The sequence below is a fragment of the Mytilus californianus genome, unplaced genomic scaffold, assembly GCF_021869535.1.
Source record: "Mytilus californianus isolate M0D057914Y unplaced genomic scaffold, xbMytCali1.0.p SCAF_9, whole genome shotgun sequence".
Lineage (NCBI taxonomy): Eukaryota > Metazoa > Mollusca > Bivalvia > Mytilida > Mytilidae > Mytilus > Mytilus californianus.
In genome coordinates this window covers 41,636,308-41,658,628 of record NW_026262745.1, presented here as the reverse complement: position 1 = coordinate 41,658,628, position 22,321 = coordinate 41,636,308, and the positions used below count along the sequence as shown (strand labels likewise).

The window sequence follows — 22,321 nt, the reverse complement described above, 5'->3', positions numbered from 1 at the left end:
TTCAACCTTTATGAAATTTTATCTTTCAGAGAAGCCATACTTGTGCCTTTAATAAACGGTGGAACGAGTATTTTGGCGGGATTTATTGCATTTTGTATTCTAGGATACATGGCAAATATAAAAGGAATGCACGTAGCTGATGTTGTTGATCAAGGTATACACATATAAAAATGTGTTTCTAAAAATAGGTCGAGTGTGGTGTACTTAAGTGATGGTTTAAATATTAAAACTGGACGATTTAATTTTTTTTTGTTTAGGTGATCAAAGTCATGTTATTTCTTTATTCCTGTCCACTTCAAATTAACACAACTTGACCTTGGCAAAATTTGTCACTTGTTATTACTGTTCATCAAATTCAAGTCAATTGTCAAACTTTGATTTCATGACGTAATGTTTTTGTGAATATCCTAGCTTCTACAAAATCTGTCAATATCTGATTATTTTAGTTCTTGAAGTACCAGTAATTTTTTAGACAAATATTTCGTTTTATAAAGGCTAGGAGTATATTCTGAAAAGTATGCTCAATTTTGTATATGATTGACAAGAGGTGTAGGAAAATCTCAAGACAAGAATCAAAATTGTTGTTATCTACAGGTAACCAAACAATATTTCAAAGGTATGCAGTGCAATCTATTTAGATACATTATATTTAGGTAAGTCAACCTATAATTAAAGTCTAACCAGAAAAAAAGTATCTTTAGATTTGAAAAAAAAATTTCCCTAGAAACGAGCATAGGTTTATTTCTCTTGTATTCTACAAAATGTTGAAGAAAAATAATAATTTCAGTGACTACCACTTCTTACTTTCTTTCCTCAAAATGTGCACTCTTAAAATAAGGAGTTATTTTTTGCATAGTGTGCTAGCTATAAAACCAGGTTCAATCCACCATTTTCTACATAAGAAAATGCCTGTACCAAGTAAGGAATATGACTGTTGTTATCCATTCGTTTGATGTGTTTGTTTTTAGCTCACCTGGCCCAAAGGGCCAAGTGAGCTTATCTCATCACTTGGCGTCCGTCGTCCGTCGTCGTCCGTCGTCCGTCGTCCGTCGTCGTCCGTCGTCCGTCGTCGTCCGTCGTCCGTTAACTTTTACAAAAATCTTCTCCTCTGAAACTACTTGGCCAAATTTAACCAAACTTGGCCACAATCATCATTGGGCTATCTAGTTTAAAAAATGTGTCCGGTTACCCGGCCAACCAAACAAGATGGCCGCCATGGCTAAAAATAGAATATAGGGGTAAAATGTAGATTTTGGCTTATATCTCTGAAACCAAAGCATTTAGAGCAAATTTGACAGGCTTAAAATTGTTTATCGGGTCAAGATCTATCTGCCCTGAAATTTTCAGATGAATCGGACAACCCGTTGTTGGGTTGCTGCCCCTGAATTGGTAATTTTAAAGAAATTTTGCCGTTTTTGGTTATTATCTTGAATATTATTATAGATAGAGATAAACTGTAAACAGCAATAATGTTCAACAAAGTAAGATCTACAAATAAGTCAACATGACCAAAATGGTCAGTTGACCCCTTAAGGAGTAATTGCCCTTTATAGTCAATTTTTAACCATTTTTTGTAAATTTTTGTAATCTTTTACAAAAATCTTCTCCTCTGAAACTACTCAGACAAATTTAACCAAACTTGTCCACAATCATCATTAGGGTATCTAGTTTAAAAAATGTGTCTGATGACCCCGCCTGCGAACCAAGATGGCCGACATGGCTAAAATAGTACATAGGGTAAAATGCAGTTTTTGGCTCATATCTCTGAAACCAAAGCATTTAGAGCAAACCTGACCAGGATAAAATTGTTCATTAGGTCAAGATCTATCTGCCCTGAAATTTTCAGACCAATCAGGCAACACGTTGTTGGGTTGCTGCCCCTGAATTTGTAATTTTAAGAAAATTTTGCAACCTTTGGTTATTATCTTGAATATTATTATAGATAGCGATAAACTGTAAACAGCAATAATTTACAGCATATAAGATCTACAAATAAGTCAACATGACTGAAATTGTCAATTGACCCCTTAAGGAGTTATTGCCCTTTATAGTAATTTTTTTACAATTTTCATAAATTTTGTAAATTTTTGTAAATTTTTACAAATTATTTTCCACTGTAACTACTGGGCCAAGTTCATTATAGATAGAGATAATTGTAAGCAGCAAGAATGTTTAGTAAAGTTAGATCTACAAACACATCACCATCACCAAAATACAATTTTGTCATGAATCCATCTGTGTCCTTTGTTTAATATGCACATAGATCAAGGTGAGCGACACAGGCTCTTTAGAGCCTCTAGTTTTGATTTTGCTATTTGATTGGGGACTTTCCTTTTTGAATTTTCCTCGGAGTTCAGTATTTTTGTGATTTTATTGTTTTCCTAAATTTCTATTGTAATGTAATTGAAATATGTACAAACTCCTAGTCTAATATACTTTTTATCATTCGGAAAACTTTGGCAAAACACTAAGATGAAGTGAAGATATACGGATTGTATGACCAGCCAAGTAGTCAGCACTTCTGTGTTGAAATAAATTATCATTGATATGGTCATAATCATAAATTAACTGTTAATAAAAATTAGAATTTTCCGAATTACTAAGGATTTTCTATACCCTAAATAGAATTTTTGGGTCCTCAGTGCTCTTCAACTATGCACTTCATTTGGCCTTTTTAACTTTATTGATTCGAGCGTCACTGATGAGTCTTTTGTAGACGAAACGCGCGTCTGTCGTACAAAATGTTAATCCTGGTATCTATGATGAGTTTACAGTAATGTATTTAACATAACACAGAGCTAAAACCGTCACGATGAACAGTCTATGATGAAAAATTGCTAACTGCAAAGATAACTACATATGGCTTCAAGCAGTGTTTTTTTCAAATCTAAATTAATTATAGGTAAGCTTTATTAACTGCTTACATGTATTTTAAAGGTCCTGGTCTGGCTTTTGTGGCATATCCAGAAGCAATATCAACTTTTCCTGTGTCACCGTTGTGGGCGGTCCTTTTCTTTCTCATGATGCTTACTTTAGGCATTGATACTCAGGTTAGTCCAGTGATGTTCATTTCTTGAAATATTTGCTATGATAGTATAAATGATCTGCAGCCGGTTGTACGAACGTTGCATTAGCCTAAAGGGTCATTAAGTCTTCATTAAGCCTTTATGGTGCATTAGGCTAATGAAGACTTAATGACTCATTCATTAGATTAATGAAACGTTCGTACAACCGGCTGCAGACATATACAATATTTATTTATATAAAGATACGTTGTTAGGCATTTCCATTTTGAGTTTACTTTTGCATTGTAAGTGAATGTTATATATTCTGTATTTTATGATTCAACATGTCAGAGACAATTCTTAATTGGTAGTTTAAAAAAATAAACGAAAAAGATTGTTATGTTTGATACCTGTAGCCATAGACAGATGTATATTTATTTTATCAACCTCTAAATAGTATTCTATTCAGAGACAACGAACGAAAAACTTTCTCCATTCAGACTTTTTTTTAAGAAATATATAGCCAAAACAAATTAAGAGGCATAAGCCGTGGAATTTATGGACAATAAATCAATTACGAATGTAAAAAAATACAAAGAACATTTTGTGATGTGAAGTTGCTCTATGATTTGTTCAAATGATTTTCTGTAACAACATAAGTATAAATCAATGCAGGTCTGTTTAGGCACACAAAGGTTGTATATGCAAGATTCTTTTGAAGTATTAGTATCTTAAGTTTAAAAGAGGATGTATGATAAGAAACATTATGTGGCCCCTGAAATTGCTATGAAGTAAAATTATTTAAGCCTTTCAAAATTAACTGGAAAACGAAGTTTAGAAAGTTCACTTGTGACGTCATAAAATCTCGAATTTATCGGATTTGATGAAAAATGGCAATTTCACGTATAGCAATTAGTCAAAATATATATGAGCGAAAGCTTTACCCTGAAAAGTATTTCACACACATTTAAGACATCTTCAAATTTCAAACATATAAATACAGACATCAGACAGACCAATGTCTAATGAGCATCTGCAGGATTCTAAGATTTATCTTACTTTTTGATTTTGAATTCAAGGTGCCAAAAAAGTGGCCTTATCATGCCTTCTGTTTTGTAGTATTATATTTTCTGTATAATACCGTTATTAGTTCATTTTTAAAATTTATTGACTCATTTTAATTGCAAACCCCTGTTTACATTTTGCATATAGTACCGTTAATTAAGTTTTTCATTATGTTCAATAGTTTGCTTTAAATCTGGATTGATTTTAATTTAATGTTTTACTTTATTTTCATAAAGTACATTTGATGTTTATATTGTATGCTAGAATTTTATTTTCAAAGTCTTGCATATTAGGATTTTACATATTCGAAAATTCAGTGAAAATGTGGTAAAATTATCTTGTCAATGTATTACAGTTTGGAACAATTGAAACCATGCACAGTGCATTAGTAGACGAATATCCGAAGTTATTACGAAACAGGAAAACACTTTTCATGAGTGCTATATGTTGTGTTGGATTCCTCTCAGGCATACCGTATGTAATGAATGTAAGTAGGTACAGTGAAAAAAAACAACAACAAATAAGTCATTTTTTCAATATCTGAAAAGATCTTTTTACTTTCCGTAAAATGTCCATGTGAGAAAAATAAACTGACAACGCCATGTCAAATAAAAAAAAAATAAAAAAGAAAACAAACATCAGTATACACACCATAGAAAACTAAGGATTGAGCAACACGAACCCAAACCAAAACCGGGGATGATCTCGCTGCTCCGGAAGGGTAAACAGATCAAACTCCACATGTGACACCCGTCGTGTTGTATTTAATTTTTAAAAAATGTTGGAAACTGTTCGGTTAGCTTTATGGAAAAGTAACCAAACAGAACAGGTGCATATTTATATGAAAGCATAATTCAATCTTTTGATATTGATTTGTACTGAATTTGAATATAAGAAAATATCGGCTTTTGAAATGTACAGTACTGCTTAATCGCAGGATACAATATCAAGAAACTTTTTTTATGGTACAGAAGCTTTGTGTATTTTTATATTCTAGGGAGGAATTTATATTTTACAAACCGTAGACTGGTACGTTGGATTAATTACTCCAATGATAGCTGCAATAATGGAATGTATTCTGATTGGATGGATATATGGTAGTATTATTTAACATTACACCTGAGTAACAGGCTGCTAGTATACATATTTGTTTAGGGGCCAGCTGAAGGACGCCTCCGGGTGCGGGAGTTTCTCGCTGCATTGAAGACCCATTGGTGGGGTTCGGCTGTTGTCTGCTCTATGGTCAGGTTGTTGTCTCTTTGACACATTCCCCATTTCCATTCTCATTTTTATGATACATTTGAGAATTCTTTTTTATGACAGCTAACGTTACATTCTGTATATATAAAATAAATTTTTACAATGCCAAGTTTCCGTCAGGTTAAAAGGTTTTCCTGTAAATTTGGTAAGGTTTTGTCTTGACATAAATGCAGTAATATTAAAAGGTGTTTCCTGTTTTATCACCCAGAACATAATTTTAACAGTATCAAACACTCTTCTCAAGAGACTTCATATGCGTGTTTTAGAAGCTAGTTAAATAACAATGTTATAACTCATAGTGCATTTAATATTGTGGTATAGCTATGTTTTTTTAATCTACCCTTTTCATAATTTGTTTTCTCGATAAGGCTGAAGTAAAACAATCAGATACGTTGTTATGATTTAAGGAACCAAATCTATCGCACTATTGACATTTAACATTTATTTATGATTAATTAAAAGTTAACTTAACGTAATCATCGGTATTCTGTTCTGAAAAATGAAATTGTTGACTTTTATTAACCCTTTCCCTTTTAGGCTTTTTAGACCTTTACTTATCGAAGAGACACTATCAAAGTTCAATTGAATACTGCATTCGCACCAATGTTCATGCACATGCCATGTTGGGCTCATATGAAAGATAATTAATCAAATATTTCAGAAAACTACGTTTAAAGATAATTCGTCCTTTTTTGGTCACGTTGGATGTTTCGAAAAGTCACGTGACTTTTAGAGAAAATGTGGAAAAATACGAAATCCTTGGGACAAAAGTCGTGTAGAGACATATTGTTGCGCTAATAGGGTAAGGTTTTGGTGGAAACACAATGCCCCAAGTCTGTTAAAGACATACAAGTTATCATATTGGTATTAAAAGAGGAAATACGATTTCAGTCAAGCAGTAACCTAAATTTTGTTTTTCTAAGGGAAAATTCATTGAATTACTAATGATAACTTGATGTGGCGCACCCTGGACCGAACCCGAGGAAGTAAATGGGGGAAAAAAAGGGGGGGGGGGCAATTTGGCACACGCATTCTTTTAAAAACAAACATAAGTATTTCGTTGGTTTTTCTTTTTGAAATTGAAAGTAAAGTTAAGTTAAGTTACATTTTATATAGGAAATAATTTTTCCACCTCCGGCAGTGAGAATCGAACACGCAATCTTTCCGCCTTGGGTTTGTTCAGCATAACCCCGCACCACTGTCATCGTTAGTAATATATTGAAATTTAAGTACTAAAGTCTACTTCTCAAGACGTGAAAAAAAAAACATATGAAGATCCTCACCCAGCTTGTTTTCTTTTAGAAATTATGTGTTCAGATAAAATATTTTTGATGCCAAATGGTCAAATGCATGGTTTTTGCGCAAATATAGCAGGAATCCAGTTCTTAGTCTGTCTTGTTTCCATTGACATATACATTTTCCTTCATTTAAACAAAAGTGTTTTCAACTTTATCATACCCAAACACTTACGAAACATCTATTTGAAATTTGCTAAAAAAATTCAGGACATTTCAGTGGTTTTTGTCTCTTTTACAATAATTTTTTTAAGAAATGACTACGGATTTTTAGCGTATTTCAAGTTTGTGATTGCGCTTGTACACTGAAAATTACATTTTTAACTAGTGTACAAGTTAGAACTATTATTTTAATACCATTCTTCAAAAACTCACTGCACAGTTATTGAAAAAAGTCATAATTCCCCCAAAAAGGACAGTTTTCTATGCACTTCTTTTTGAAAATATTCTTTAAAATTCGAAGAAAAAAAAGGTTTTAACAGAATAAATACATATCAGTAAGAGGCGAATTGACTATAAACTGATAATGATAGAAGTTTGATGCACATTCAATCATATTGCTGGTATTCTGAAGATTAATTTGAGCCCTTAACCATATCTTTACGTCAGCAAATGACGATGGAACAAGACTAAATGCCCAAAATATATCTTAAAATTTGCTTCACCGTTAAGCTGTACCGGTGTGAAAAGGAAAGGGTTAAACTTGTCATCTTATACATTTATATTACAAATTTGATTCCAAATGTTGAAATCGGTGTTTGAATAGGAAACATTAAGACAAACGTCATGATATAAGTTTACTTGTTTCCTTTTTTGAGAAGTAAAATACCCGATCAAACTTTATCTTGTGTTTAGATCACAGATGATTGACTTCTAAATAGATTGAGTCCATTGTAATGATTGTCACAAGAAAAAGCACATACACACACTGACTGGGTCTGAAAGAAAAGATTGTATCAAAGTTTTATACATTTGAGATGAATAACTTTTCACTAGAGTTGATTTAAACTAATGAGTCTAATTGATTCTTCCTTTAAGGATGTACTTAGGTGATCTAAGGTAAAATTAAATAAATCAAGAATTCAAAATTGATACTTTAAGATGGAACAGTATTAGTTAAGGATCAAAATAAGCTAAAAATATTGATAGGTCATGGAGCTCCTTTTCGAGATATTTGATTTATGAAATATGGCGGGAAAAGGCTGACTCTGACTTTTACCTTATATTTGCATTGGTATTATTTGGGTCTCAAATCAGAAGAAAGAAAATCAAGAATCTGCTAAAATTTTGTCAAATGACCTTTTATGAGCTATTAATTCTTATGTTAAAAGATAAAAAGGTGTTATGGGGCAAAATATTTTATCTTATATTGTATGGAAAAAACCGAGGAGTCCGAACATTTAACACAAATTCCAAAACCTCACCTAAGTACACCCTTAATATTACCCAAGAGGATACTGATCTATCGGGATAAATTGTTGCAAAGGTATCTCTGAAGACTCTAGGAAAGTCGATTTATTCGACGCTCAAAACGTTTACATATGTGTTACAAGTGTTACTGTAGCTATATGTCTTTTTGTTAGGTACTGAACAATTCTATGATGATCTGGAAATGATGACAGGTAAAAGGCCTTCTTGCTTATGGGGTATATTTTGGAAATTTATAACACCAACATCAGTTGTGGTAAGTTTTAAAATTCTTAAGAATGTTACAAGGAACAGTCTCTGTCTCAATTATCGTCATAAGTTTAAAATGAAATAATATTTTTTTTATGTAATAAAGATTATAATAGGTTTAGGGTCTTATCCTGTATGAATGTGTACAATCCATTAGTGAATGTTAATAGTCATGTGGAATGCTTTCAATTGAAAGTTGTTTAAGTGAGTTCCAACAGAACGACAAACAAAAGCAATATATTCTAGCTATCCTCAGCTGCTGGCCACAACTTAGCATATGTAAATTGCAGATAGGTTTGGTTTGCTTAATATAAGCCAAGATAATCCAAGAATTGAAGTAAGGAAACAGACAGCCATTTTCTCAGTCAATCTAGTGCTATCACGAGCGTTTAATTTGTGTACAATTTTTATCGTATTCTAAAAGAGAGGCGAAAGATACCAAAGCGCCATTCAAACTCATAAGTCGAAATTAAACTGACAATGCCATGCCAAAAAAAAAGAGAAAGAAACGAATAGACAAACAACCGTATAAAAAACATAACATAGAAAATATACATGTTATGCAAAGTTATCAAATGTTTCCAATATTCCTGATATTGAGAAAAAATAATTTGCCATTTTGTTAGCTATATATTAAGTTATCCTTTTAAAATACATATACATTTTGATTCTACAGTGCTTTTATTTTAGTTGATGATAGTATTTAATATGATACAATTCACGCCAGTTTCATATGGCACCTATAAGTATCCATCGTGGGCAGTCGGTGCAGGCTGGATAATTGGCTTTGCCTCAGTTATACCTATACCTTTATATATCATCAAAGACTTATGGTCCGCTGAAGGAACAATTTTGCAAGTTAGTATAATAGATTGTCCCTTCAAAATTACAACGTGCATAATGATTTATGAATGAATAAAGTGTTAAACGGTAGAGTAAACAAAGATATCAGACTTTTTACTTATAGATGAAAATTTGAAAAAAAAACATGGAAGCCAACATTAGTCCACTATCAAAATAAGTGCACATCTTAAAAAGACTTACTCTAAAACACTAATAAGAAAATACAAATCTATCAAATAATACCACTTACAACATATGTACCAGTTTCTTACTACCTATCAATCAACGTATCATATTTTTCAGAGAATTAAAACTCGGCTGACGTCAGAGTCGGACTACGGACCTGCCATAGAAGTAAATTATATCAACCCAGTTGAACTTCTTCAGCTTACAACAACTGAACGTTTGGATAATGATTCGTCTAATCAGCCGGAAGTATTTGACGAAAAACAAAATATGATTTGAATAAATGTTTATATCATAGTTACCATGTGCATCTATCGCTTTTGATTTTTCTGTACCTTTTTGAAAAAGATAATGGACATTCATCAACAGATAACAAAAGATACAAATAACGTATTACTAGAAGAAAGATCAAACTGTATTCATTTTGTACAATCCTATGGGAAATATGTTGCACACGTAAATTAAACAGATTATAGGCCATTCTGTTGTCATATTGGTTAATATTAAACATTCATATATAAAAAAACTTCTTTACATTTAACACTTTGTTTTAGTTTCAATATTCAGTAGTAGAGAATTGATAAGAAGTAGTGGATTCGTAAACGATAATCAACGAGCGACTTTAGTCGCAAGTTGATTATCGTTTCCGAATCCACTACTTCTTATCAATTCTCTAGCTTAACCCATTTCTAGTAAAACGACTGTCTGTTTTACGTGTTGACAATGAATCAACGATATTTCATAAAAATAGTTTCGTATTTTGTCTTTTTTATTCTATTATAGCTGGAAATGATTATATCCACAAGGTTCGCATCTATATATAGACATTTGACAAGTTAACATAAGTTTAATATAACTTAAATTGGGTGTTAGCTCCCCTTTTTAACACCAGATTTTATTTTTGTATATACATATTTCATTTAATATGTAATCATTACAAATTATTTAAATTGAATAGATTTTGGTATATCTAATTTATTCAAAAAGACATATACAGAAAATATACAGAATTTATTTATCTTGTTTTGAAAAGTTAAAAAATTTTAATTACCAAAATTTAGAACCTTTAACATTTATATATATAATATTTAGCAACATCATTTGGTGTATTACAAACTAGACACCGTTAAAACGTTCATAGTCAAATAGACATTATTGGCGTAGATGTCATAATTCTGCATTTTCATAAAGCTCAAATTCATGTTGCTTTCCTAAAATATTAAAATTATGTGCTTACGATTTAAATTGAACAATTATATTTAAATTTTGTTTAAACTGTTTCCGTTTCATTAAGTTAAGATTATTTTAACGTTATTGCATTTGGCATATATCGTTCACCGGTCAATAAACTAGTTTTATCTGTGGTATGCATTCTGAATCACCATCAGAATTGCTCTTGCTACGGATATACAATGAATAATTATGTTGATTTCACAAACTTACCATCAAGCTAATCATAGCCGTGATCGTCTAGTCGTTGGTAACGAAGGTCATAACGGTGATATTAACAGTGCAAAGTTCGAACCTTGTACCCGGAATGAAATTTTTCATTGTAATTTTTTTTCTGACCAAAATATTGTTTTAATCCTAGAACATGTAGAAGTATTATATATTTCATTTTCATATAATGACGATGATTTTGTTTCTGTTTTTACTGTCAAAGAAGTAGTTTTAACCCATTTCTTTAAAAGAATATAACACCCAAAATAAAACAAATTCAATAAACATGAACAAACCAAGATATATATATTTCATTAGATTACAAAAGCGAATAATCAATTAGACAGAAATACAGTTAAATGACAAATATTGACAATTAGGCGCTTTAAGAGTACTATTCAGAAATTGATTGATGTCAGCCATCGTGGTCTAGTGGTATTATGCATGGACTGAAGACTCTATTGGTTATGAAGAAAATACGCGCGGGTTCGAATCCTACACATGCCACTCGTTTTTGAGAGGATAAAAGATCGTAAGTTAAAAGTTTAAAGTTATAGTATAAGTTCACTTAAGTTAATACTGTGGTCAGTGGATTCTTGAAAAATAATCTACAGTTAGAACAATAGACTGACGTCAGAGAAATGGGTTAAGTAGTAGAGAATTGATAAGAAGTAGTGGATTCGTAAACGATAATCAACGAGCGACTTTAGTCGCAAGTTGATTATCGTTTCCGAATCCACTACTTCTTATCAATTCTCTAGCTTAACCCATTTCTAGTAAAACGACTGTCTGTTTTACGTTTTGACAATGAATCAACAATATTTCATAAAAAAAGTTTGGTATTTTGTCTTTTTTATTCTATAATAGCTGGAAATGAATATATCCACACGGTTCGCATCTATATTTAGACATTTGACAAGTTAACATAAGTTTAATATAACTTAAATGGGGTGTTAGCTCCCCTTTTTAATACCAGATTTTATTTTTGTATATACATATTTCATTTAATCTTTAATCATTACAAATTATTTAAATTAAATAGATTTTGGTATATTTAATTTATTCGAAAAGACATATATTGATATACAGAATTTATTTATCTTGTTTTGAAAAGTTAAAAAATTTTAATTACCAAAATTTAGAATCTTCAAAATTTATATATATAATATTTAGCAACGTGATTTGGTATAATGAAATCGTAACACCATTATGTCGTTCTTAGTCAATTAAATATTATAAGCGTATATGCCATAAATCTGACATTTCATAATTCATATTGCTGTTTAAAGTATTAAAATTATGTGCTTACGATTAAAATTGAACAATTATATTTAAATTTTGTTTAAACTGTTTCCGTTTCATTTAAGTTAAGATTATTTTAGCGTTATTACATTTGGCATATATCGTTCACCGGTCAGTAAAATAGTTTTATCTGTGGTACGCATTCTGAATCCACATCAGAATTGCTCTTGCTACGGATGTACAATGAAAAATTATGTTGATTTCATAAACTTACCATCAAGCTGTTCATAGCCGTGATCGTCTAGTCGTTTATAACGAATGTCATAACGGTGATATTAACAGTGCAAAGTTCGAACCTTGTACCCGGAATGAATTTTTTTCATTGTAATTTTTTTTTCTGGACCAAAATATTGTTTTAATCCTAGAACATTTCAAAAAGGGTGCAGGTCGTTTCGTAACCTGGTCGTTTCGTAACTAGTCGATTCGTAACTTAACTAGGTCGTTTCGTACCTGAGACGTTTTGTAACCTTTTATCAATATATAATAACAATAAGATTAGTAGGTTAGGTAAAAAGTAATAAAAAGACTTAGTGATGTATGTGTATATATATATATCTATATTTATTTATTAAATAATTGATTGCACATAAATTTACACTTTACAAGTACAGTTTTGCACACATGCGAATAAAACAGAAGAATTTGAATTGTCCATCATCATTTAGATGTACCCCGTCTTTATCAAAGTATTTAGTCTTCTGCCACGTGCTTTGATGTCTCCAATACTTGACACCACTCATCTTTATGTTGCTAATTAGTTCTTTATTTATCTTCTTTTTTTTTCTATCATAAGTTGTTTCTTTCACAGAACTTGATAAGTCGGATTGCGTTCTTAACATCCAATTTTCCAGTCTTCGGATGAAACTGTGACCGATCACAAGGACTTTGGGCTTATTTACTGTTAGTGACATATTTGGCGTTTATAGATGAATGAAAAAGGAGCCAGTAAAAAAAACTGCTATTATACCATTAAGTGAACACTTGTCACTTACATTTACTTAATTTAACCACGCCTAATAATTTATCAATTTAATTCAAATTAAATTTATTCAAAATATTTCACTACTGATTGCTTTTTTTGTGTAGTTATTAAACATATATCAGAAATTTTCTCATTCTGGGATAAATACACTCAAAACCAGATGTCCAGTAGTACATTATTAAGGAGGTGTGCCTTTGTTTACGGACCAACTGCTGCTGCTGCTCCGGCCCACTAACTCTTAACTCCGCCAACGCCGGTCGTGTGCCATTAATCTACTTAATCACTTTACACCTACTGTAATTACTTTTTATTACCTGTCATTAGTTGTCATAAAACCATTAAAGCTGTCACCGAGCGTAATTACAAATTAACCAATTAGCCAATAATTAAAAAGATTTCAGAAAATTTTAAATTAAAAATATTACAATATTGTTATTATTAGATGAACAATTGGATCATTTTTAAATAATAACTTTAACTTTTTCATTTAAACTAATTAATTTAAACTAACACTTTATAACCATATATAATTACAAAAGGTACGAAACGTCTCAGTTACAAAACAACGTAGTTACGAATCGATCAGGTACGAAACGACCAGGTTACGAAACGACGTGCATTCAAAAAATCATATATTTCATTTTCATATGATGGCGATGATTTTGTTTCTGTTTTTATTGTCAAAGAAGTAGTTTTAACCCATTTCTTAAAAAAAAAATAACACCCAAAATAAAACAAATTCAATAAACATGAACAAACCAAGATATATATATTTCATTAGATTACAATGAGACAGAAATACAGTTAAATGACATGTTTTGACAAGTAAGCGCTTTAAGAGTACTATTTATATAATGATTGATGTCAGCCATCGTGGTCTAGTGGTATCATGCATAGACTGAAGACTGTATTGATTACGAAGAAAATACGCGCGGGTTCGAATCCTACACATGCCACTCGTTTTTGAGAGGATAAAAGATCGTAAGTTAAAAGGTTAAAGTTATAATATAAGTTCTCTTAAGTTAATACTATGGTCAGTGGATTCTTGAAAAATAATCTACAGTCAGAACAATAGACTGACGTCAGAGAAATGGGTTAAATATTGATATTCAACTTTTAACATTCAACATGTGGTGTAAAATTCCAATATAAAAAAAAAATAAATGTTGTTCTCAATAGACATGGTATAAAATGTGCTTGATATTCATATTGCCATACTTTCAGAAATAATTTTCAAGCTTGTTTCGCCTATAGGCTTAGACATTTGGAATATACAACCAGTTTCAAAATGTGCATTACAAGTTTAGCTAGCTGTAAAACCAGGTATATTCTACCATTTTTGTTTCTTCGGAGAATGCATGTACCAAGTCAAGAATATGTCGGTTGTTGTTTTCCAGTCGTACATTTGGTGATATAGTTGAGCATTTGGTACATGTATTTTCTCGCTGTGTTAAAGACCCATTGGTGGCTTTTGGCTGTTTTTTGCTCTTTGGTCGGGTTGTTGTCTCTTTGACACATTCCTCGTTTTCAGTCGCAATTGTATTGTCAGGTTTTATGGAAATCCCCCTTTTGGATTTACCTTGGATTTCGGTATTTTTGTAAACATAAGTTTTACGTAAACACAGCAGAGGTAAATATATACTTCATATGAGAAAAAACAACAATGACCGATAAAAATTTCCAGTAAAACATAAACTTTGGACCGAGATGTCACATTTAAAAACTTTAATATTTTTAGAATCATTCTATGATGTATTGAAACCGTAATCATATTGCTGTTATTTCGCTAGAGTAACAGTTACGAGGAATAAACATCGATATAATAAAGGTAATTTCATAGGTAAACTACAGAGAAATTCCCTCTTCTCATAAAGGGCACTATTAGCTACGAGTAAGACAAACAATTTATTTTTTTTTCATTCGTTTATAAAAGAAATATAAGCAGTTAGTTTTGTTCAATTTTGTCAAATTAAGCTCAAAACATTGCTGATATGTTATATGCAAATCAATAAATCAACATAATGCGACAAAAAAAACTTTCAAACCGTAGGTTATTTTGTTACTTTTACGATTTAGATTTGGACAAGAACTCGTTTTTGATGTAGGTTATGTTTCATTTTTGATTATATTGATAAAATCGAACATATATAAATTCCAGCAATTCAAAATGGCGACCAAAAACATGTCAATTGTTGATTGACGGTAAATTTTATCCAATGAAAAAGTTGTTACGAAAAGTTTGCATTAGAATGCTCCTTTACCTTGCTTCCAATTTTCATTGTAGTCAATGTTTGCTTTTGAACGCACTTTTTAATGTGTATTTGATTTTAATTGTATCAATCAACATTATTTTAGTTTTTGGGACATAAAGCGTCCACATTAACACATTGACCATATCGTACAGTAACAACAACTACATGCTAATTTGTTTATTTAACCAGCAGTGAATATAATCACTTGATGGTAAACTAATAACATTATTGTATAGCAACTTAATTTTTCCACAGAACGGAATGGAAAGTTCTATGACATTCCACAAGTGCAGATATAACTTCAAATTATCGACGTCATCAGGGAAAAATATTTTGGTACAGTTTTTTTAATTTTATCTATAAATAAAGGTTATAGCATGCATAATGGTGACTATTATCCCTCGTAGAATATATATTGCACGAGCTTGTTCGCAAGCTTATGCAATTCAATGATTTATTCGGGACAATATTCACCAATATTCATGCAACAGCCCGTTTATTGTTAAGCAAAGCTTGAAAAGCTGTGTAACCGTCTTTAGTCGTATCAGATTTCCATCCACCATGAGATTCCAACAGTCTTTCTAGTACGCGATGATATGCAGCTTCAGATGTACCACCGCTTTTCAACCAGTGTAGACCAATATGTTTACTATCACTCCAAATCTAGTAAAATTTTAAAAAAAATTGGCTCTCTAGTACGTATATAATAAACAATTGCTCATTCTGCATAATGCATAAGTTTAAGAAGATTTTCTGAAGTTAACTGCTTTAAAAATATACTGATCTGAACTGGTAGATATATTGAATGCTTGCAAAATGGAATAGCGACCGGAGATGTCTTACTGTGAGTTTTTGCTTTCACGACAGTATTAAACTGCCAGTTATGCTACTTTTTCTACATAAATGGACTGAAGTAATTTAGTGTTTGAATATTGGAAAGTTCTTTTTATTTTAAAAGTCTGCAAAGCATAAAAACATGAAGAATCATACTTTCATTTCAATGATTAACACCATATATCTCTACAACTGCTCTCAACACATCAGCAGTACTATGCTGTTTTTTTTGCATGTAACGTTTAACATAAAATAATCTAAATAAGTCTAAACGAACACTATACCAATACATATGCGGTATGATTGCCAATGAGACAACTCCCCACTAGAGACCAAATGACGTACCGTATGTGACGTATGATGTCACCGGACGGCTTTCAGCAAAAAACAAAACACAGACCGCACAGCAAGCTATAAAAGACTTCAAAATGACAAATGGAAAACAATCCGAACGAGAAAACTAAATGACTAATTTATGTACAAAACAATAAACGAAAAACAAATATGATATACAGCAACAAATGACAACCACTAAACTACAGGCTCCTGATTTAACCAGGCACATGTAAATTGTGGTAGGGTGCAACATTTTTTATGGCGCCAAACCCTCCCCACGGATTGACGACGGGTGCCACATGTGAAGCAGGATCTGCTTACCCTTCCAGAGCACCTGAAATCACCACCAGATTTTGATGGGGTTCGTGTTGTTCAGTCTCTAGTTTTCTACGTTGTGTTTTGTTTACTATTGTTTGTCTGTTTGTTTTTTTCTTTTTTATCCATGGCGTTGTAAGTTTATTTTCGACTTATGACTTTGAATGTCCCTTTGGTATCTTTCACCTTCCTTATCTGGAACAGTCGTGTAACAGTATAACATCAGAAGTTACTGAAAGCTGGTTCAAAGTCAATAAAAACTATTATTATTATTTATCCTGTCAATTTCTTGATTTACGGTGTTGATTTGGTTCCAAAGTATGTTATCAATTTCTTTATATTATGTATAATTTTTATGACCTTTTAATTTATTGTGAAATTCAATTGAGTAGTGCAGAATTTTCAAAATAGTATAACTTCTCCTGGGAAACCTGATAGGATATGGCCAATTTCTTGAAACTTCTCACTGAGGTGGATAATGGTAGAATCTGATGTTGATCTTATATTAATTTTGTGATACCTCTCTTTGACGGTTATAACGCAGGTACCAAGCCAGATGTATTTCCAAATGTTACCAAAGTGTCTTATCGCTCTATCAATATATCGTTTGATATATTGAAGAACATATGCTATAGTATATCCGTAGTCATCCCACCGCTGGATTTCTCTTTCTACGGTGTTATAGTGATTATATAATTGGTACCCCTTGCTATCTGCTAGTAATATTGGAGTATGTTGTTTGATACCATGTGAATTTGGATTTTCAGTTTCTAAAAATCTCTCGATTTTTGGTGTCGACATATATGGCTAGAGTTGTACGACGATGTTTGAGGTATAGCGTGGAAAGCCCACGACTGACCAAATGTGGTTAACAAGTTTTAGTTAATGTGTAGAGATGATCTACAGAAAGTCGCCAGTTTAGTTTATATATATATTTCCAAGACTTTAAAGATGAATGATTACACTTTAAGGATGACAAACACTTTGGGTACACAGCCCCCTCTAGTAGTGTGCTGAGATAATATGGTTTATAAAAAATACCAAGTCTATATTTGAGTATTAAAGTCAAGTTGAAACGATATTCCGTGTCGGCGATGACCACGAGTATGTTCAAGTTGTCATAATCACAAACCCGTCCTCTTTCTCACGATTGTGACATTACCGAATGATACTTATCACTGAATTTGTACTTATATGAGCAACATGAATGGTGCCACATGTGGAGCTTGGTCTACTAACCCGTTCGAAGACCACCCCAGTTGTTTTTCTATAAGGGGTTCGTGTTGCACTGCTTTAGTTTTCCGTTTTGTACTTTTTTATTTTTCAATACATGTATTTTTCTACCGGCTTGGTTGTCTATCCTTTATCCTAAAATGTCAATTTCAAATTTCCACACTCGGGTCAAAATTAGAAATTTAATATAACTTTTATACTTTCTGAAATAAAGTAAATAAAAGATCCGGAAAATAGTAGTACAAATGTATAGAATACACGTAAATATCGTTAAAAAGTTCAGCAATTTTGACTTAAAATCAACATTTCTTGAAATTCTGTCCTGCGAATTTTCTTTAAAAAAGATATGTTATTGCTACGGAAATTTTCGTTTTATTGATTAAAAATTTACAGTGAATTCGTTTTTTTTAGTATGAATAGTTGAATCATCTGTACAGCGTGGAAAAGCGCCGAAAAGGCAAAAATTATCGTGACGTCGTGGCTAGAAATCTTGTTTTTCGACGGTTTTAGATATACCACAGACATTTGAATGATTTATACAGGAAAAACAAATTCGGTGACCCCCTTTAACTTGCATATCAATAAAACGAAAAATTTAGTGGCAATCACATATCAGTTATAAAGTAAATTCGTAGGACACGTTTTTGAGAAAATGAAATTTCAAGTCAAATTTTTCATTTTTTTTCTCGATATTTACGTGCATCCTATACATTTGTTCTTCTTTCTACAGAATTGTACAAAGTATACATTTCTTCGATATTCATATGCAGTTCCACATCCTCAAATTGCTTGCAAAATTTCATAAAAATCTGTGAGATTGCCCATTTACGTATCAGTTACCCTAAAGGAGGTGTGTCGGGGGTCGCGTATCTGGAACAGAATCTGAAAACCCCCAGGAACACCTGAGATTACCCCTGGTTTTGGGAAGGAATTTTGCAAATTCCAGCAGTGCTGCGTATGGAGTACATATCTTTGATGCAATGTCACCTTGATAAAAGATTAGTGCTTCGATAAACTAAATTATTATCTTTAAAAGTTTTACAAACCCTATCATGATTTGGTTGGCCGTTATGGTATATATGTGTCACAGTTAAACACGGATTTGTACCAATTATCGTTCTCGTTCACGATAATACTGAATGCGAATTACCACTGGAAATTACTTTAAGAAATTATTCAATAATGTCATGTTCTATGCTGATTTTTTCATGGGTAGGCATTATATTTGTCGATATTTTACACTGTCAGAGCGTTATTTCAATTCTAATGACAAATACAGTATTTTCATGGGTCGAATCGTACAAAAATACCTTAAAAATGCTTGGCTGTTCCCGTTTCCTCCCCGTAGAGTAATTAACATTACATTTTCAAATTTGATAAGTTAAAAAACTTATAGCATGGTAAATATATGTTGTTTGAATGACAATGTATAATAAAAGTTTATTTAAGTAGCTAAATGTATATTTTTTATTAGGATAAAAATGAAAATAACGAGAATGTAAGCAGTAAGTTTGTGCGCATGTGTCAAACATATTTATTTTACAAAGCGTAGAAAGGACGTCGTATGTGAATATAGATATGAAATTTAAGAAATAATTATGTCAAGACACGCTCTATGCTCATTTTAACAAGGGTAGGCATTATATTTTTCGATATCTTTATACCGAGCGTTAGCGTTATGATACACGTTCTAAAGGCAGCTATTTTTATTTCATGAAGCCAAAACGATATAGAAATCAACCGTTTCACGATAAAAAATGAACAGATTGATGTACACCTACTACACTTACTTTTATAATGATTTTATTTAATTTCCTAGCGAGCAATATCAACAATAATGTCCTTTTTGATCTCCGTCGTTGTTCAAAATACAACTGACGTTGAAATTTCAATTATTACAGATTTGTTGGAAAAACAGAGTAATGGGTCTTTATGTATATAAACATAATGAGTATTCGAATCAATTTTTTTTTTATTAACGAGCGCATTTTTTTGGAGAGGATACATTATACATTTCTTTGGCGCTGAGTAATTTCTAACGTCATATTTGATCACATTTTCAAATGTACTACAACAGCTATTTGCTCTTTTTAGAAAATGTATTTTTAATTTGCAATCAAACTAGTTTAAATTTGTCTATAGTAGGCTTTTTGTCTTTTAAAGTTTAATAATGCAAGTCCCTGCCAAACATATCAAGCAATTTATGCGGTTTATAGAAAGCGTAATTTTCAAATTGACGGTGCATTTATCATAATGATGCAGTTTTTATAATTCTTTCTATGAAAACTCTATAGAGCAGATCGATAATTTAGATTTAAAACGCTTTGAAAGATTTTTTTTCTATCAATTTATGCAGAATAAAGTAATTTCAAATTCAAACAAAAACGTAAAACTTAAAAAGAATGGTCTACCTCAAAATTACTCCCAAACGACAATTATGATACCAGAAGAAATTGAAGGTACAATCTGAAAACAATCTTGAATTTGCAAGTGTTTGATTTACTTTCAATTTATATATTATTCTTACCAGGCTTCAACTTATGAAGTAAAACTATATGTTGAATCTACCATGCTAACATAACAACGACTTCTTTGAACTTCTATGATAAATGTCTGATATTGTTTCTGATCTTTCTGTTTACTTATATATGGATATTTCGAGGATTTGGACTCCTTATAATACATCACATATCTTTACGTCCATCGAATTGAATTAACTGACTGGACTTAACCTAGATAAATTGTCGTGCGATTCTTATAATATTCTATATAGATATAAGAAGATGTGGTATGAGTGCAAATAAGACAACTCTCCATCCAAGTCTTTAATTGGTAAAAGTGAACCATTATAGGTCAAAGTAAGGCCTTCAACATGGAGCCTTGGCTCACTCTATGTCCACTTTTGATAAATATGGAGATAGCTGTATATTTGAGATCTATTTGCAATGGTTTATCTCCCCATACAACTACAAAAGTAGATACGTTCTATGAGTTTTTTGTCAGAACTATACTTAGTCTAGTTGGGCATCGGAAGTTCTGAGAACAATAATTTTAAAGTGTTGTATCGCCACTATTTTTCAGATATTACTGTTCTTAAACAATCGATATCATATTTATCGGAATAATACTATGATTAATTGCTTTTTGATTATTTTAAATCAATCTCTGAGTAATACTCAGCAAATCAAGCATTACAGAATTGGGGAAATACAGAAATGAAAAATCTATGGTCTATCTTCAATAAAAATAATGGAAATAATTTCTAAAACAATGTTTAGTATTGTAGTGTTCTATCGCCAGAAAAAAAAACGGATGCTTTGTTTTTTTAAGGTGGTTGTTTATTCAATAACAAATCAACAAAGAGTTTGCTCTTCAAGTTCATAAATTTAATTGCTACATATCTTGTTTTCTAAACCTGAGTTAAATATATATGATATTGCACTTTAATAATATTCAATTTCCTAACATTTAGAAAAAAATGGGATACTTGCAATCTTATGGAACTAAATACTTTACATATTTATGTACTAGACAATAGCGCGGAAAAGTATGTATGATAGGAAACAGTCTTATGTGGAAAAATTAAACAAAAACGATGTTGATTTTATAACTTTACAACAGAATATTTTGGTATTCTTTAAAATATATTTTTCATGACATTTTAAAAACTGTATAACCTGCTCATACTGTTAATTCGTAACGATTTGTGACATTTTCGTGTGGACAATTAGTGTTCTACTTCCTAATTTCATTTGCTCACGTCTAAAGGCAAGCTTTGGTACCCTTTTTTAACTTACACAAGTAATTTTAGATATAAGATACTTCAAAAGAGATTTAATCATATTCAAATACAATAATACTAAAAATCGTAAGGCTACATTCATGAATGTGTAATATCTGTATTCTTATTATAGGCTGTTCCTGTGTTACACATACATTGGTGAATAAATTGTGAGGTTTTATAGACATTATGAATGTAGTACCTGTATAGCATTGTTAATCCATATTTAAAAACTGTTCATTAGAAAAAAATTTGATATACAATGCAACAATGCTAAAAATCATCCAGACTTCAAATGATCGATTTTCATATTGAATTTGATGTAAGCGGTATGCGTAACGTAAGCGATCAACGTCACGTAATACCCGACAAGCTTTATTCCGCGAAAATATATATACAATATATGTACATTGTCTGAAAATATAAAATTTATTTGTATGAGCTTTAGAAACAGGACGAAAAGCGAGGCTCGCCGAGCTTTTCCCCTGTTTTGTAGCGAGTACAAATAATTTTTA

At 31.5% G+C, this 22,321-nt stretch overlaps 1 protein-coding gene across 3 annotated transcripts in view; it reads left to right on the top strand.

Moving 5' to 3' along the window:
* LOC127715239 (sodium- and chloride-dependent glycine transporter 2-like) overlaps positions 1-22,321 on the top strand; it is a 219,157-nt gene that overhangs the window by 64,829 nt on the left and 132,007 nt on the right. For 2 of the 3 annotated variants that reach the window (XM_052221260.1, XM_052221262.1), the window contains exons 8-14: positions 30-154; positions 2,938-3,050; positions 4,426-4,557; positions 5,068-5,167; positions 8,209-8,309; positions 8,993-9,160; positions 9,449-9,960. In XM_052221260.1, coding sequence (XP_052077220.1) covers positions 30-154; positions 2,938-3,050; positions 4,426-4,557; positions 5,068-5,167; positions 8,209-8,309; positions 8,993-9,160; positions 9,449-9,610 — 901 coding nt within the window. In that variant the 3' untranslated portion in view covers positions 9,611-9,960. Of the gene's footprint in view, positions 1-29; positions 155-2,937; positions 3,051-4,425; positions 4,558-5,067; positions 5,168-8,208; positions 8,310-8,992; positions 9,161-9,448; positions 9,961-22,321 lie in introns of those variants that run through there. The other variant, XM_052221261.1, reaches the window with a different exon arrangement.